Genomic DNA, 17,592 nt, shown 5'->3' on the forward strand with positions numbered 1-17,592 from the left:
AACGTGTTTTTAGAGAGTAAAATATTTGTGCATTTGGATTAGTGGTATAAAGAACAAAGTGGTCTATTGATCAAAATACTGAATCAGTAAGTTTCCAATTTGAAATAAAACATATCTATATGTATTTTTAATATTTGTATTTTTTCTTTATTTCGTTATAATAAATTTTAAAAACTATAATATATGTCAATTTTATAAATAAAAAGTAAACTTAAATAGTAAAAAAATTTACAATATCACACGTTAGGATTGTGTTTATAACTTTAGATGTTTTCAATACGCCAATAAGTTCATATTATTGTGAACACCCACCTATTTTGTTTGTAAAAAATGTTTAATTATGAATGTATTTTTATAAAAAAATAATCACTAATTTTGGCTGATCCCATTTTCATATATAATAACTTATCGGCTAGTAATACTTTAAAAATGCCTTCTTAACAATATTAACTTATAACTTCAAACTTCTGCTCTCCCTACATATAAAAAAGTTTTAGATATCACTAAACTACTAACAGTCATTTTGCTTTGGTTTTGTTGTTGTTGTCACATTTAGGCTTTCTTTCTCCCCTTCAATAACATTATTTAAAGGTTCTTCCTGTACATTTATGTTTGCCTCTTGCTGTTCTTGTTGTAGCCTCTGACCAAGACGTTTTTCTTTAAGATATTTACGATATCTATAGAACATCTCTGGCGTCCAAACACATATTACAAACAATAACAAAGCATTTTGTGCATGTAAACATAAAACATACGATTTGGTAAAATCTCTGATCCAACCCAAGAGTTGACCCACACTTATAACTAGAACACCTTTGGCAATCATGTTTAGACCAAGTCCTCCTGGTAGTTTTTCAGGTTTACAATGGCCAGATATTGTTAAATTGTTGTTGAGAACTGTGGCAGATTTTGTCATGCCAGTAAAAATTGACATTACAATAACACTAGTAAGATCTACGGATTCGGCAAGAGCTAAATAAAGAATAAAAAAGAGCGAAATTCGTTACAGAATATAACGTTTGTTAATTTACTTTTATTAACTTACCAGCTCTGGATATAAGTAAGCCCACTGTACCGAATAAGAAAATAACACGATAAGGAATTTTCAATTTATCTGTAATGCAGGGCAACAAAAGACGGCAAATAATATCGGCTCCAGCCATGATAGACATACAGGTTGCTGTTGTTTTTCTGGTATAGCCAACAGAGTCCTATCAAAAGAAGAGAGGTGGTTTTTCAGTAAGATAAATTTTATTACGAAATTAATAAATACAAGTTATGTTACATATAGGAAGGAGCCTTCTACAGACAGAAGATCTCTGCAGGAAGGAGCCTTCTACAGACAGAAGATCTCTGGAGTATTCTATGGGCAGAATTACTCTTGGGATTTTTCATAGACACAAAACGACCCCTTGAGGTCTTCTTTAGACAAATGACGACCTTTTAAGGTCTTCTATAGATGGCAGAAGACGACAGAATACTTCTTGCGCTCTTTTGTAGATAGACCAAGACCTCTTCTGAAAAGCGATAAAGGACCCCTTGGGGTCTTCTATAGACAGAAAAAGTCCTCTTGATGTCTTCCATAGAGAGTAAAAAACCTCTTGAGGTTTTCTATGGACAGAAAAATACCTCTTGAGGTCTTCTTTGGACAGTAAAAGGCCTCTTGAGGTCTTCTTTATACAGTTATAGGCAGAAGAAGATCTCTTGAAGATCTCTTGTGATCTTCCATACACAGAAGTAGGCACATTAACTTAATCTACGGACAGAAAAATATACCTTCAAGTCTTCTATAGACATAAAAATATCTCAAGAGGTTTTCTTTAGGCAGAAAAATACCTGAAGAGGTCTTCTATAGACAGAATAACACCTCTTGAGGTCTTCTATAGACAGAATAAGACCTCTTGAACTCTTCTATAGACAGAATAAGACAACTTGAGGTCTTCTAAAGACAAAAGAAGACACCAAGAAGTCATCATCACCTCTTAAGATCTTCTATAGACAGAAGAATACCTCATGGGATCTCCTTTAGACGGAAAAAGGCCTCATGAGGTCTTCTTTAGACAGAAAAAGAGCAGAAAAAGACATCTTAAAATCTTTTATAGGCACAAAAATACCTCCGAAGTCTTCTATAGACAAAACAAACCCACTTGAAGTCGTCTACAGACAGAAGAAGACCTCAAGAAGTCATCTGTAGCACAGAAAAAGACCTCTTAAGGTCTTCCGAAGACGAATGAGGACCTTTTAAGGTCTTCTATAGATAGAAGAAGACCTCTGTCTCTGATAGACAGAAAACCTCTTTCGTTTTTTTTTATAAACTGACCAAGACCTCTTCAAAAATGCGATAAAGAGCAGAAGACTTCTCGAGGTCTTCTGAAGACAAAATAAATCTTCTTGCGGTTTCCTGTTGACAGAAAAAGACCCCTTGATGTCTTCTTTAAACAGAATAATACCTATTGTCGTCTTCGATAGACAGAGCAAATAATACATAAAGAAACCTTCTTTAGACAGAAGAAGGTCTCTTGAGGTCTTCTTTAGATAGAAGAAGGCCTCTTGAGGTCTTCATTAAACAGAAGAATACCTCTTGCGGTTTTCAATAGACAGAAGGCCTCTCGAGGTCTTCTTCAGACAGAACTCCTGCGGTCTTCTATAGACATAAGACTTCGTTAGGTCTTCTATAGACAGAAGAAGACTTCTTGTTGACAGAAGAAAATCTCTTGAGGTCTTCTATAGACGGAAGTATGTGGACCTCTTGAGGTCTTCATAGACAAAAGGTGTCCTTTTTTATTTAATTGTTGTCTTATTAGGACGAAGGTCAATCATTGTGAGAGTTGTATTTAATTGAATTAATTGAGCTTTCATGACCTAAGGAGTTTTGTATTGAAAAAGTGATATGTAGCGAAATCCACATACAACAACAAATATGCTATGATCGTTTCGCTGGTGGTTTAGTTCAGCTCATAAGGCATATTTAGATGTGGTGCTAGACAAAGGCTGAGTTTGAAAACTTGTATATATACTAAACTTATTGCAAATTTGCAGTTGTGAACTATTTTAAGTATTTGTGAAGCCTTTTTACTATCAAGTCAGCCTAGTGTCTCTGGTCTTCATAGAATCTTTCTTCAGTACACACACACATACAATCGAAGATTTTTTTCCTTCATGAATTGTAATGACTTCCAGTTCGGAAGTTTGATAGATTGGCATTGGCTTAGAACGCTAAGACCTCGACAACATTGTCTATTTGTTGAAGAGGACACAGGTTCAAACCTCAGCCGGGCTCATGCTATGAATTTTTATTTAATTGTTGTCTTATTAGGTCTCTTCAAGTTATCTATGGGCAGGGCAAGGCCACTTTAGGTCCTCTATAGACCTCTTTAAGCCTTCTATGGACATCTTCCATAGACAGAAGTCGCCAAATAGAACTGGAAATAAAGTGGTTATCTTATAGGTCATGGGCTAAATTTACATCAAATCTCATCTAATTTTATATTAATCAATTTCATCATATGAATTCTTACCTGTAGAAAGCTTGGAAATATCATTGTAAAATTTATTGTCGATGTATAAACCAAAGCCATGCCAATGATTATACTCAAAAAGATGGGATCCTTTAATAATTCCAAATCCATAGCCTGTATAACACGTTGACACAATTTTCGACACAACGACGAATCACTTGCCCCACAACAGCCAGTTGTGGACTTTTCCAATGGCAAAGTTGTTGCTTTATAAATTTCAATATTATTTTGGCGTGGCAACAAAGAGACTTCCTGTGATTTTTGTTTATCCATATCCGAATCATTATTGACAATTTTAATTTCCATAACAGAATCTTCACGTTGAACTTTAGCTTTGTCTCCCGCGCCACCAATGGCACGTGGAATTATGGTAAAATGTTTACGATTGTTGTGTTTAACAATATGCGACGTTGTATTGGAACCATTTGTGGTATTTTTGTTTGGTGTTAATGGCTTCAATAAAACGGCACCAATCAACTGCAAAAAAAAAAGCAAAAAACAGAATGCAAAATAATGTAAATAAATATTTCTGATGAGACCAAACATATGTTGTTTCTAGAGCACACACTTACACCCATCATGGAAAGCAATGACATCGCCAGCACTGCAATACGAAAACCATAATTATCAAGGAAAAATCGCACTATGTGTGGTATAAAAACTTGGCCAAGACCAGCTCCAGCCAGAGAAACACCAACAGCACGACCTCGCTTGGTTGTGAAATAAGAATTAATGGCCATAAATGTAGAGGGTGCTATGAGACCTAAACCCAAACCAACCTGTGAAGAAAAGAATTTAAATAAGTCCCTGTCTATTATTACAGTGATGCAATGCTGAACTTACAAATAAACTATAGCCCACTATAAAATGCCAACCTTCAGTGGCAAATGCACATAGACATAGGCCAAAGGATACCATTACACAGCCACATATGGCAACATTACGAGGCTTAAAACTCTTGATGGCAGGTCCTATGAATAAACCGGAAAAATTCAAAGCCAAACTGTTGAGATTTGTAATTAAGGCTGCAGTAAATGTTTCCTGATGCATATCTCTAAGTTGTGAGCCAAAAAGCAAACCAAACACCGATAAGATAGATTGATTTGTCATCTACAGAAATACAATGCAGAAGAATAGAGTTATTAGGGGAATGGCCTTTTAAGTGTACAATCCGGAATACTTACGTTTATTAAAGCCACTGCTGCCACCACAACCCAGCCCCATCCTCCATCAGGAGGTACAACGGTTTCCGCCGAGATATCCATTTTAAATAAAGCAAATATTTACTTTACCAATCTGCAAATACACAATGAGAACATGTCTTATTAGATGTGCAATGAAAATGTTTCATTTGTTTTCCTCTTTCGAACCAAGGGAATGGACAACAAAAGAACTTTAAAGGTAAACATTGTAATGCAACAAATGGTTCACATCTTTGACTTTTAATAATTCCATAGACTGTTTCGCTTTCAAACTAAGTATCGTACTGCTTTTCTTTTGTTAAAGAGTTTGTAATTATGAGCTTTTGTTTACCCAACAAAAAATAGGTATTTACTTACAAATGTGCTGAAGTAGCAGACTGAATTCATATGGCTTATCTTTACGTTCTGTTCGTCGTTTATTGCCACTGCTTAGCAGTCTGATAAAACCCATATGATAGCAATTTTTTTAAAGCCAAATTCTATGTGGCAAAAACCAATAACAAAAAAGCATACATAAATATATATTTTAGTGGTATCGTATATAAACATTTTATCAATACTTTGTCCGTACAATTTATGCGCCTTCGGTAAGTACTGTTAAGAGATTTCTTGATATATTAAGTGCCTGCGATTCAAATAAACAGCTACGGACAATTCAGTGGATTTTTAGGGAGAGCATCGAAGTACTAAGAGACGGCACTCATCCCAGAGATAGATATAAGATTTAGTTTAGTAACCTACACTTAAAAAAATTATAAAATAAACGGATGGAAATACGAAAAAATATAATCCAAAATTAGAAACCGCCGCAGAAAAAAGAACCGTGATATACAAATCTGAGCCTGAAACACATTTGAAAATTGTAAAACCAGCAAAAGTAGTAAACTGCTCTCACATGAATTTTTGGTGTCTGAAATAAAGGAACGCTTTTCGAGTGAAAAGTGGTAAAATTGAAGATTCTTGCACGTAAAGGAACACAGCTATTGTAGGTCGCTACATAGTTATGGTCCCCTGGGACGACAGTGATTTTGACTACAAGATTTACCCATTTTAGAAAAAATTATTATGAACTCCTTACGTCAAGGTCAAAAATATACATTTTTTGTTTGTGTTAATATTAACGGAGATGATAATTATTGGCTGTTGGTAATAAAATGTCATGGAAACCTAAAAAATATTATAATGATAAGATATCAAGCTATTTTCATAACAAAACTTCCGCGCCTTTTCTGTAGGGATGTATGGATGTCTTTCACACATTTACAATAAGAAAGATTACACAATTTTAATACACCTGATACTCTTTTTATGTGAAAATATACTAGAGTTGGGTAATCTAGTTCCTAGTTCACTGTACTAGTTCCAAAACGTATGAGTAACGTAATAAAATCTAACGTGTGATATTACGTATACACATTTTGTTAATACTAATAATGTGGACCATTGGAACTAGATAGTTCCACACAGTTCATTTGCTAAAATAAATGTAAATTTATAAATGGAGTAAATTATTTGGCAATTAAATTATTTCAGAAAGACAAAATTAAAAAACCTACTTACCAAGACCAATTATAGTTCAATGATATCTGAACAAAAGATGTCACAGCTAGTACGAAATGCATGGTAGAACAAGAAAAGGTAGCAGCAATACCCAGCTGACTGAACGGGGCTGTAATGTTAGTGTCAAATTCCATACGACATTTTATATTTTTATTTCTATTTTCTATGTATAATTGGAATAATATTATATTTTGAGGAAAAAATATATCATTCAGGATAAAACTATTTGCCATAAAGACTTCATATAAATGACATGTAACCTCCTCCAAGTCTGAACTACCTGCCGCACACTAAAACACCGCTAATGGAAACGGGGAAAAAAATTGTTAATATGGTGTGGTATTTTGATAAGTTTGGAAAAATAAAGCCCTAATAAGCATGTGTTTTTTGATTTCAAAAACAAGAGATTGAAACAGCAAACATATTTGCAAGAATTATACTTTCTGCGAGAAATAATGCATTTAGTGGAATGAGTTTTTTATTCATGCTTTCCAAAATATTCAATCAAATGTGGAAAATATTAGTTTTATAAATTCCAATAATTTATAGACATTTCCTTGTTTGTTTACGTTTACCGATGACAGTTACATTACAAACAAAAACAAATTTCTATGTGGTTGTTGTTGAGTTGTAGTTTTTGTAGTATTTACTGTACCTTGTTCGTTCTACCATGTAGGCAATGTAACAACTTTATCCTATCGTCATAACCGATCTGTAGTGCGATTCTCCAACTCATTTTTTGAGTTACCGACAAAAATCGGTAAAATTAAAACGCAAAAATATGAATGAAATGTTCAAATAAAAGTTGACAACACTGTTGCTATCGGTAGACCTTAGCGACTACTTTCTATTGGTCGCTAACTAACCGAATAATATCGTTAATTACCGAAATTATAAGCATTTTAATTTTACCGATTTTTGTCGGTAACTCCAAAAATGTGTAATACCCTAGACAGACGGCAGCGTTAATTTGCATTAACTGCCTTATACCCTAGACAGACGGCAGGGTTAATTTGCATTAACTGCCTTAATACAAATTAATTCGTGCATTATCCACATTCTTAATGCACAAAATCGAGCTGCATTTAAAAGGCATTTAGGTATTTCAGTATGGCAATGCCGTAGAAGAGAGCCCATATTCATATGGAGGAGAGAGCATATTCATGCTCTGAGACACAAGGAAAACAAAAAATACATTGCAAACAACAACAAAACAGCAATCAGCTGTTTCGTAAATGCAGAAACTGTCGTCTGTCAGGCCAAAATTAAATACAGTTGTTAATGCAAATTAACGCTGCCGTCTGTCTAGGGTATTAATTCAAATTAATTCGTGCATTATCTACATTCTTAATGCACAAAATCGAGCTGCATTTAAAAGGCATTTAGGTATTTCAATATGGCAATGCCGTAGAAGAGAGCCCATATTCATATGGAGGAGAGAGCATATTCATGCTTTGAGACACAAGGAAAACAAAAAATACATTGCAAACAACAACAAAACAGCAAACAGCTGTTTCGTAAATGCAGAAACTGTCGTCTGTCAAGCCAAAATTAAATACAGTTATTAATGCAAATTAACGCTGCCGTCTGTCTAGGGTATTAGAGAATCGCACTACTGGCCTGACTTAGGGTCCCCAAAAAATTCCTATTTTTGGACGTAGATTGCCAATAATGAATAAATATGCTCTAATACACTATTTTTTTCATATCAACATGTCCAATTGAAAGGCTATTGAAAATACCTCGAACCACCTTAATGTCCACACACAAACCTATAGTATTTACAAACATATCACATTCAAACCCTACAAACTACCAGCCAGCAGTCAGTGTAAAATGGACGGAAGCTATTTTGTGAATTTTTGACACCAAAAAAGCACGTCTGGCACAACTTTGTTGCTATTCTTTTGTCTTCCAACACACACATACAAATTCCTGTAAATATGGTCATGTTGGTTGTAATTGTAAATCAAATTAATATTAAAAAAAACCTATCAATGAAGAAGGGCGCAAAAAACCTTTTCATATAAATTTGTGGAATTGTAAAAATACGTAAAAAACTTATATTACGTACGACTTACATCAGTGTTTAAGTTTATAGCATTTACATAATATACTTTAAAGAATTTCAATTAATATAGCAATAATGTATATATTACAATATTTAAATGTTTCACTTTATTTTTTTCACACGCCAAACGTCGTCCAAAACAAATAGACTAAAATCACAACAACAACACACTAAAAAGCGAGAGCGAACGCCTGCACGTCCGTCTCAATGAATGAATGAAAATGATGTTGTGCTGCAATTTGTTTATGTGCCATCATATTTGCGTTGCCAAATCTTCTAATTTTTGTCACTATTTTTAAACACAATGAAAGCGCTGAACGGACGAAACCAGCAAAAATGTCAAGTCATTCAATGTGATAGTAATTGCTTGTTTATATTTGTTATGCGGGTCATACACTATGGGCATGCAGGACAGCAACCGATGAACCATTGTGTAAGTGTGTGATTGAATAGTGTGTGGCATTCCTTCAATCCATATTGCAAAGATGATGAATTTTCCTCCAGAACTCGATTTTGTGTTGAAGTTTTCCAAATGTTTAATTTCCTCACAAATAATGTTTGTTGTTTTCAAAAATTATTTGTTGGTTACTTGGAAAATAAACAAAATTCATCGGATTGAAAGGGGTTCATTTACAAAATCAAAACTATTTTGATTTCAATCCTGCCAAAACTACTCCCAAATACATTGACAAAAACTTCAAAATTTACTAATACTATTACAAATGCTGTCGTGCATGCCCATAGTGTATGCCCGGCATTATGATCCGCCTTATGCGGCACTGTGGTGGGGTATCCAGCTAGTTCAGGGGAACTACACCCAAGACGGTCCCAACCTTGGCACCATCAGCCCAAGGGGATAAACAATAATTGAACTCGAACATGAGAAGACAAGAACACGACACAACAAATACAACTCTACATATACCAGTGCCAAGGTGGTGCTAGATGGAAACTTGCACCCACACATAGCCCGCCCAACTTTGACCCTTTAGTCCATTTCATCAATCATTATTAAAAGAGCCCCGTTCTCCACACACACTTACCTAGCAATTTATGTACATCGTATTACCCCCTTTATAACACAAAACTAGCACATAATATTTTCTTGGCAATCAAGCGTAAATAAGCTGCCTCGCCTGGTTGCCTTGCTTTCCTGCTTTATTTCTGACATAATAAAAATAAAAGAATAAAGAAGGCCGAGCAAATTTCGAACTGTGTTACCCTTTTCTTTTTTATTCTTTTATCAGGAGCAATCAAGGTAAGCAGGCGAGGCAGCTTATATATGCATAAGCTGAGAAGTAATCCTACACTCGAGTAATATTAAATGGCGGCATTAATAGCCCTCACAAAAAAACTTAGCATTAAAATATTAGCTCTGTTCCTTTACGTGCAAGAATCTTCAAGTTTTACTCGAAAAGCGTTCCCTTACTTCTGACACCATACAATTCATATGGAAACAGTTTAAAACTTTTACCACTTTTGCCGGTTTTACTATTTTTAAAAGTAAAGGAACAGACCATTTAAGTATTGTGACACAACTTATTTTAAAATATATCTAGTTTACGACAAACATTAAATCATGGTTTAATAAGAAAGGTTAGCCAAAGCTTTATGTCAATTTAAATTTTTTCATTTGCATACTCAAAACAATATAAACAAACTGTGTATGTGTGTGTGGTATTTGAATAATATGCCAAACAATTTTAAAAAGAATCGAATTCAATGATTTTTAAAATTGTATTTAGACCATTTGTATGGAAGAAATTGGTAATAGCACGGTTACACTACAGCTTTTTGCCGGGTTAACCCACTTCATGAGGATTTATTGCTTAATCTGGTCAAATCTGACCAGATTTGCCATACAAAAATTAAATCCACTCACGACTGGGTTTATTTTAAATCCGGCACAAATCCCCCAAAAATACAGTGTTGTATTCGGTATTTGTGCAAAAAAATCCAACTCTACTCAAAAAGTACCAAAAGTTGCAACTGTTTTTGCAACAGAGTTAGTCGTGTTTTACACGTTTACGATTGGTCGCATGAGATTTTATGGAGTTAATAAATCTAAAGTTATTTGAAAATCATAAAATTATTTATTTTTTTACTTTAGACACTTTTTTAAACAAAAAGTACGCTTGATACCATGATACAAAAATGTATCCCTGTGTGTAAAATATACCAATATGAGAAATTGTCATACGAGAAATTGTAAAAGTGTAAAACACGACTTTATTAGTTATTTTGTATGTATACGTAAACAAACATCAGCTGACAGTTTATATCCTCGAAAAGCTAAGTGTAACCAGCAAAGATTAACCCACTGGATCAATTAAACCCAGTGGGTTAACCTTCAATAGTGTAACCGGGGTATAAGATTTGCATTGAAACAATCAGTTTATCATACTCACAACTCGAATATGTGGAGAAAACTTAACTTTTCATTCATTTTTCGCGTTTTTTATAAAATGCTCAAAAAATACATTGTAAACAAACCCACTTGTTGCTTTTATTTTGAAGTTTTAAGAATTCAAGAAAAACAAGGGTTCTATAGATTTTTTCATTTAAATCTACCTCTTTACTTATACCATGCATTAAATGAAATAACATCAAGATATTTCTTTTTATATTAAGAACTAATTAAAAGTTTTATCATTATTTTCATTTCAGGGGGTTTTTAAATTATTCCTCAAGGTAATTGGCGCTCGTGCGCGTAATGGCCGTCAGTTAAATAAATTTGTTCTTCGTAAGCAGTGTAAACGGGGATTTCACTAGTTAATTTACCTGTCACTGCACGCTATTAATATTCCGTCAAAGGCTTACATCAATATTTTACTCAATTCAGCAATGAAAGGGTTTTCTTGGTAAGCACCAGAAACACACGGTTTACATCAATTCTTCAATGATCCAGGTTTACAGCAATCCAAAAATCCTGATAAAGTAATTACTACTTCCCCGATGTATTTTTATGGATAATTTTCAAATGGTTGAATAAAATATTGCTGCCCTCATCCCTTTTGGAACGTCGAGGAGGACAGTTGATGTCTTCTTTTAAATTGTTGGTGCAATCTTAAATAAAGAATAAAATAAACACAACACCAAACAATCACTACTTGTTACTAAATACATGCAACAAAATTTAAACTTATGTAGTTGGTAATCTGCCAAATGTTTGTTTATGTTTTTGCCAAAAATAGCAAAGTCCGCCACAAAATATTCGAATTTAAATCAGCTGATCAAACTTGCAAATTCTTACAAGGAAAGTTTTGCTTGCAAAAACTTATAAGTTCTCAGTAACAAAAATCTCCAAAATTCTCTCACAATTATCTCCAGCTTTTTGTAAAAGTTTTTACAAATTTGTACAAACTTTTGGGTTATCGTACAGACCTTATACCCCGGTTACACTTAACCGGATTAACCCAGTGGGTTCGGATTTAAAATGTCAATTTCATAGCGCAAACGTCAAATAAATCCTCTCGAAGTGGGTTAACCCGGCAAAAAACTGTAGTGTAATCGTACTATTATGACTAAAAAGAAGGGTCGCTTAAAATAGTATGGTGTTTTCGTGCGTTGTTTACAATAAATGACACAGCAATCGTCATTTATTTTTATATGGTAAATGACGAAAAATTTTGCCTGTTTCATCAAATAAATGACGAAACAGCCCTATTTTTATTTTCTGGGATTTGCGTATTTTTCGAGGTCGCTTCCTAACCTTTCATTATAATCTGCAAATTTCCAGAATTTGTTTCCGAAAATAAAGTCGGATGAAATAAAAACATTTGTTTTTATGTTCGTTTTGACCTTTAGTGATGATCTACAAAAAAATTTTGTACACAACATAATAATTATGGAAAATATACAATGAACAAGCAATATTTATTATTGACATAAATTTAAGAAACCGGATTACACCAGATTCCATAATTGGCGATTTTTTCCCATGCCTTTTTGACAGAAATGCGGTTCTTAAAATTGTTTTTCGAATTTAATTTTCTAGAATGAAGAAAAAGTGAGGCACGTATGCCCAACATCCCTCTAGAATATATGTATGTATGTATTTTTATATGTTTCCCTTGTAGACAACAATTAAATCATTCCACTGAAATAAAAAAAAAAAAATAAATTATAATCAACTGATAAGAAAATCATTTTCTTGTCATATGTATATTTTTGAAACCAGTTTAAACCGGTTAAACAGATTGAGCCTTCGACTTCGACACATGGGACAGACGGTATTTTTTTTCAATATTTTCTTTTGTTGAAATTATTTATTGCTATTTCAATAAAGCGTAACAGCAAAATATGATCAGTATTACTAAGTATGGTTCTATTTGAGGATTCTATATGTGAACATTTGAAATACTAAATTGATAACGGTCATTTGGGGTTAATGCGAATTTGCTACATTTTCAGTACGTTTTTCCTTTGCCACTCTTGAATCACAGTTGACCATCTTAAAACACTTGATTGCACAAAGTAATGGGTTGTGGCTAATTATGTGGGTCAATTGACGGATTTTCAGCATATGATTCAGAAGTAAATTTAACAGAACACACGGAAAGCCGACATGACCTCATTTAAGAGCTCCATTTGGTTGTGGGCTAACCTGATGAATGGACCTTTACAGACGTCTGTCCTTGACTTTAATCAAAAAATATATGCACAAAAAATTGCACAATTTAAGAGATTTTTGCGGCATAGTGTTTTGAAGCTAGTGCAGCATCCGCTGTGCAAAGTCATCAAAATTGATAAGACATCGTTAATCAAAACATATTTTTTAATTGTCAGATGGGTTTATTCTCAATAATCAAAATGAAATCCAGTTCTTAATACCGGCTTATACTGGTTTCGCAAACTGGTTTAATGAAATTTGAACTTTACGGCGTGAAGGTGCAGCACATTTGTTTGGAAAAAATGGGACGGGAAAATTAAACGGGCTATAAATAATACAGGAATAGATGTTTAAAATCTGTGGTTTATAAATAACAATAAGGTTGTTGGGAATGCGGATGATATGCAATCAAACGGTATGAAAAATATTTGATTTGCTTCCTCTGACGAATAACAAATAAAGTGACAGCAATGACAGAATAGCTGTTTGGCTCGGACATTCCTTCAAATGTGGCAAAGCAGTTCAGATAGAAGTATCAAATTTATAGGTTAGCTTGAAAGTAGGGTCTTTGCCTTTCAAATTCAGCAATGTAAAAGGTATGCTAAAACAATAGTCAGTATGCAAAACCATTTTAAGAACATTCACATTCATTAATTGAGTTAAAAAAGAGCACTAATATTAAGAAATTTAGCATGAATATTTAATGGCGCCCAACGTGTAGACTTATATCGACATTAAAACGTTTACCGGAATTCTCCTCAGCGTAATATTGGAGGAAATTCCTGAGTATTTTAGTAGTATAAACCCTAAACACCGTTTGCATTATAGCTCTATTTCCTGGTTAACCTTTTATGAGGATTTATTTTGCCGTATACGCAATGGAATTGACATTTGAAACCCAGTCGGTTTATTAAATCCGTTAATATGCAAACTAACAATTAAACGGGATTTGCATTCGAGCTTTTTGCCAGGTTAACCTTCTTTATGAGATTTATTTGACGTTTGCACTATGGAATTGACATTTGAAACCCAGTGAGTTTGTTAAATCCGGTTACGTGCAAACGGGGTATTATATTCAAGTGGTGTCTTAAGACATGTCTTTCGGACTCGCTAAAAACGTAGGGGTTATATCATCGATCTAATATAAGTCGGGATGTACTCATTGATTGACATCCCCTTTGTCCCGGTACACACTAGCGTTAATTTCATTAACAATTTCATGAAATTAGGCGTTCTTAAATCGAATTCCCCACTAAAACAATTTTATGATTTTACTCTAATATGGAAGCCGATCTAGAGACGCATAATTTCATGCAAATTTTATAACGAAATCATAAATAACGGCCGAGACAAATTCCCTCTAGGAGCTCAATTTTGTTTCTTTGAAAATGTGAAATAAAAAGTTGTGTTTTCCATAGAACAAGAATCCAGCCCCAGGTTGCCCTTTTTCATTATTCCTTTACTTGAAATGACGCAATCAAAGCGAGCAAAGAAAACGAGGGGCTGACACATAGATTTAAGCTGTCATTTTAATACAATATATGTCAAATAAATCGAGATAATGCTATTAATCATCGTATAAGTGTATAGTCTAAACCAAGCTTAAATGTTTGGTTTGACTTCTGCGTTTTGTGTTAAAAAAAACAATAACCACATGCCACGACACCTTGTGTTGCAACCCGAATTCCAGTGGAGAATAAGTGTCATCTCTATTGCGTATACGTCAAATAAAAACTCATCTGAGATATAGTGGATTTAATTTGATGTAAACGCAATGGTATCAATTTCGTAAATTTAAACGTACTATGGGGCTTATAGCTGGTTTACATTACGAAATCGAGTCGATTTCAAACTGTCAATTCCTTTGCTCAAACGTCAAATAAAATCGAATTGATATCATTTGAGTTTTCATTTGACGTATACGCAAAGGAATTGACAGTTTGAAATCGATTCGATTTCGTAATGTAAACCAGCTATTAAGTTGCTGAGTCAAACTTGAACTTCAGGCACTTATGCTATGTTTATATTTACGAAATCCACTCGATTTCAACTGTCAAATACATTGCTTAAACGTCAAATGAAATCCAATTGATTTCAGATAAGTTTTCATTTGACGTTTACGCAAAGGAATTGACAGTTGAAATCGAGTGGATTTCGTAAATGTAAACAAAGCATTAAGCCCTAGACACATCCAACGTTTGAGTACAGTTGGACGAAATATCTATTTACCAGGCCACGTAATGGCTATATGCTTTTTTACATGTATGACATCAGCTGGTCTGTATATTAGTATACCCATAGCCATAAGTAGCATAAGTAGTCAAAATATTTGTTTACATTTTCATACAATTTATTCACAATAACATAAAGTTAGACAGTAGCATTGTTCCTTTACGTGCAAGAGTCTTCAAGTTTTACCATTTTTTACTCGAAAAGCATTCCTTTACTTCAGACACCATACAACTTATATGGGGGCAGTTTACAACTTCTGCTATTTTTGCCGGTTTTACCATTTTCAATAGTAAAGGAACAGACCAAGTATGAAACACTGAAATTTTGACATGAAATTATGCGTCTCTAGATCGAGTTCCATAGTAGAGTAAAATCATGAAATTGCTGTGGAGGGGAATTCGACCTAAGAACACCTAATTTCATGAAATTTTTTAATGAAATTCACTCTAGTGTGGACCGGGACTAACGCTACCTCATAATTTCAGCATGGTTGGACGTAATAATGAAGAAAAATCCAATATACATTGCTCTTTTATCTTCTATCGAAAATGACGTCGAACTTTGCTGAAACGTTGGATGTGTTTAGGGCTTTAAAGTACAATGAATGAACCATTTGTCAAACAAATCGTGATAGAACCATTATTGCGAATCAAACGAAATTAAATAGCCATCTCCATACATTATTCGTCAAATAAATATTTGTCCTAAAAACGTCGGGGTTTGAGTGCCAGTGGGAATTAGTTCTAAATACTGCCCTGTACACTAATGCCAAAAACACAATAAACGTTTAAGTAAAGTTTTGCACAGTTTTTCTCTATTATTTTACCAAAAGTGATGTAAGACTTTACTCAAACATTGATTGTGTTTTCGGTTTTATCGTATTTCCGGCTTTAAATGGGGAAACACCAGAAAAGACACAATTTTGTATTATATGGCGGTATTAATTTTGAAATCTTTCAATATTTTGCTTCCTCCAATTGTCACTTACAATTTCCTTTAAAAACAAATCTTTCGTAATTTATATTTGTTTACAATTTGCAAGCAGGGAATACCGGTTCATCCACAATGTTTTCCTTTTCGAATTTCTTCCAACACTTCGCCGCATTTTCTTAGTTTTTCCCACATTTCTTCATTCTTATATTAAAGCTTAACAAAGAAATTGTCTACTCACATTTTTAATATGCCGCACGAATTGTTTAAGTGATGATTATTGTCTTGTTCACACTTTTGTTTGTTTATATTTTTTACAATGTTTATTTAAATTGTCTACTTTTTTTATTATTGTGACTATTGTTACTCGATTTTTTTTGTTAAGAGATGAAAGAACCTTAAAAGTCACTATTTCACCATGTGTTTTTGTTTATGAGGAAAAAATTTAATGTGTTGTTCACTAGACTTTCAAATAGATTCTGATTCCGTAGTCAGTCGTGCTCTCCTATTTAATACTCACCGAATGATGCTGATAAGTAGCTGTATCTGTAGCCATCAAGCAGCGTTATGAGTGGTGAATTATATTTATATTTGATATGATGTGAAATTTAATCAATTGCGTTTTAAATAGATGGGGTTCAGGTATATAGTAAATTTGGAATGCGTATTCTATAAAAATAAAGGCCTGGGTACATAAGCAACCTCGTCGCCTGGCTTTCTTGCCTTGCTTCGTTTCTGACATAATAAAATAATAAAGAAGGCCGAGTCAATTTCGAATTAGTTTGCCTTTTTCTTCCTTATGCCAAGTTTACACTTGCGCTCTAAAATCCATTGGATTTCACGAAATCCTGAAATACACCCCGGTGTTTACACTTATTTTTTTGTTGATTTCAAGCATATCACAATAATCAAGGTAGATGCAAATGCGCAGCTGATCGAACATGAATTTTCGAAAAAAGTTGTTGTAAATTGAATTAATCATCAAAAATTTACGACAATATAGAACTTTACTGCTTCATTTCGAAAATGATCGTAAAATTATCTATATATCGTATTAATTGTTTATAATACTATAAAACTAAAAAATGATTTTATCGTTGAGACATTACAATAATAAATTTTGATACATAAAAGTTGTGTTCAGAAACTGCAAAATATTACTACTTGCAGTATTTTCCCCGTTTAGTGCTAGAAATGCGTTCCAGTACTCCGAAATCTAGCAAGACTTGCACTTGATTTTGAATAAAAGGCTCTTCTCCTGTTCTCTGCTATAAAATATTTTTTGGAATTTTGGAATCTGGACACGATGGCTGATACGCTGATTTTGGCATTTTTGCTGGAGTTTTTGCAATTTCCGTCATTTTTTCGTTCCCGTATTTTTTAAGAAATTTGTATGGGGAAGCAATTTTTGACAATTCGGTCTATTTTCTAACATTACCATTAAAAAAAGTACGGGATCACAATGAA

General features: G+C 33.7%; 1 protein-coding gene across 7 annotated transcripts; it reads right to left on the reverse strand.

Moving 5' to 3' along the window:
- Positions 1 to 124: 124 nt before the first annotated feature.
- On the reverse strand, positions 125 to 16,631 carry LOC141405365 (uncharacterized). Of its 7 annotated transcripts, XM_073989633.1 has the most exons (8): positions 5,292 to 5,403; positions 5,078 to 5,199; positions 4,703 to 4,814; positions 4,362 to 4,628; positions 4,091 to 4,297; positions 3,519 to 3,995; positions 1,046 to 1,211; positions 125 to 972 (listed from the first exon to the last, which is right to left on the reverse strand). In XM_073989633.1, exons 3-8 carry the CDS (start codon positions 4,781 to 4,783, stop codon positions 512 to 514), a joined length of 1,659 nt encoding a protein of 552 aa, XP_073845734.1. In that variant the 5' UTR covers positions 4,784 to 4,814; positions 5,078 to 5,199; positions 5,292 to 5,403; the 3' UTR covers positions 125 to 511. The 7 variants fall into 7 exon arrangements, with proteins under 7 accessions (XP_073845734.1, XP_073845731.1, XP_073845736.1 ...); XM_073989630.1 differs by lacking the exons at positions 5,078 to 5,199; positions 5,292 to 5,403 and adding an exon at positions 16,367 to 16,631; XM_073989635.1 differs by lacking the exons at positions 5,078 to 5,199; positions 5,292 to 5,403 and adding an exon at positions 11,133 to 11,151.
- Between the last annotated feature and the right edge of the window lie 961 nt (positions 16,632 to 17,592).

This window comes from Musca autumnalis, unplaced genomic scaffold (assembly GCF_047663935.1).
Source record: "Musca autumnalis isolate F117 unplaced genomic scaffold, ASM4766393v1 scaffold_5, whole genome shotgun sequence".
Classification (NCBI taxonomy): Eukaryota; Metazoa; Arthropoda; class Insecta; order Diptera; family Muscidae; genus Musca; species Musca autumnalis.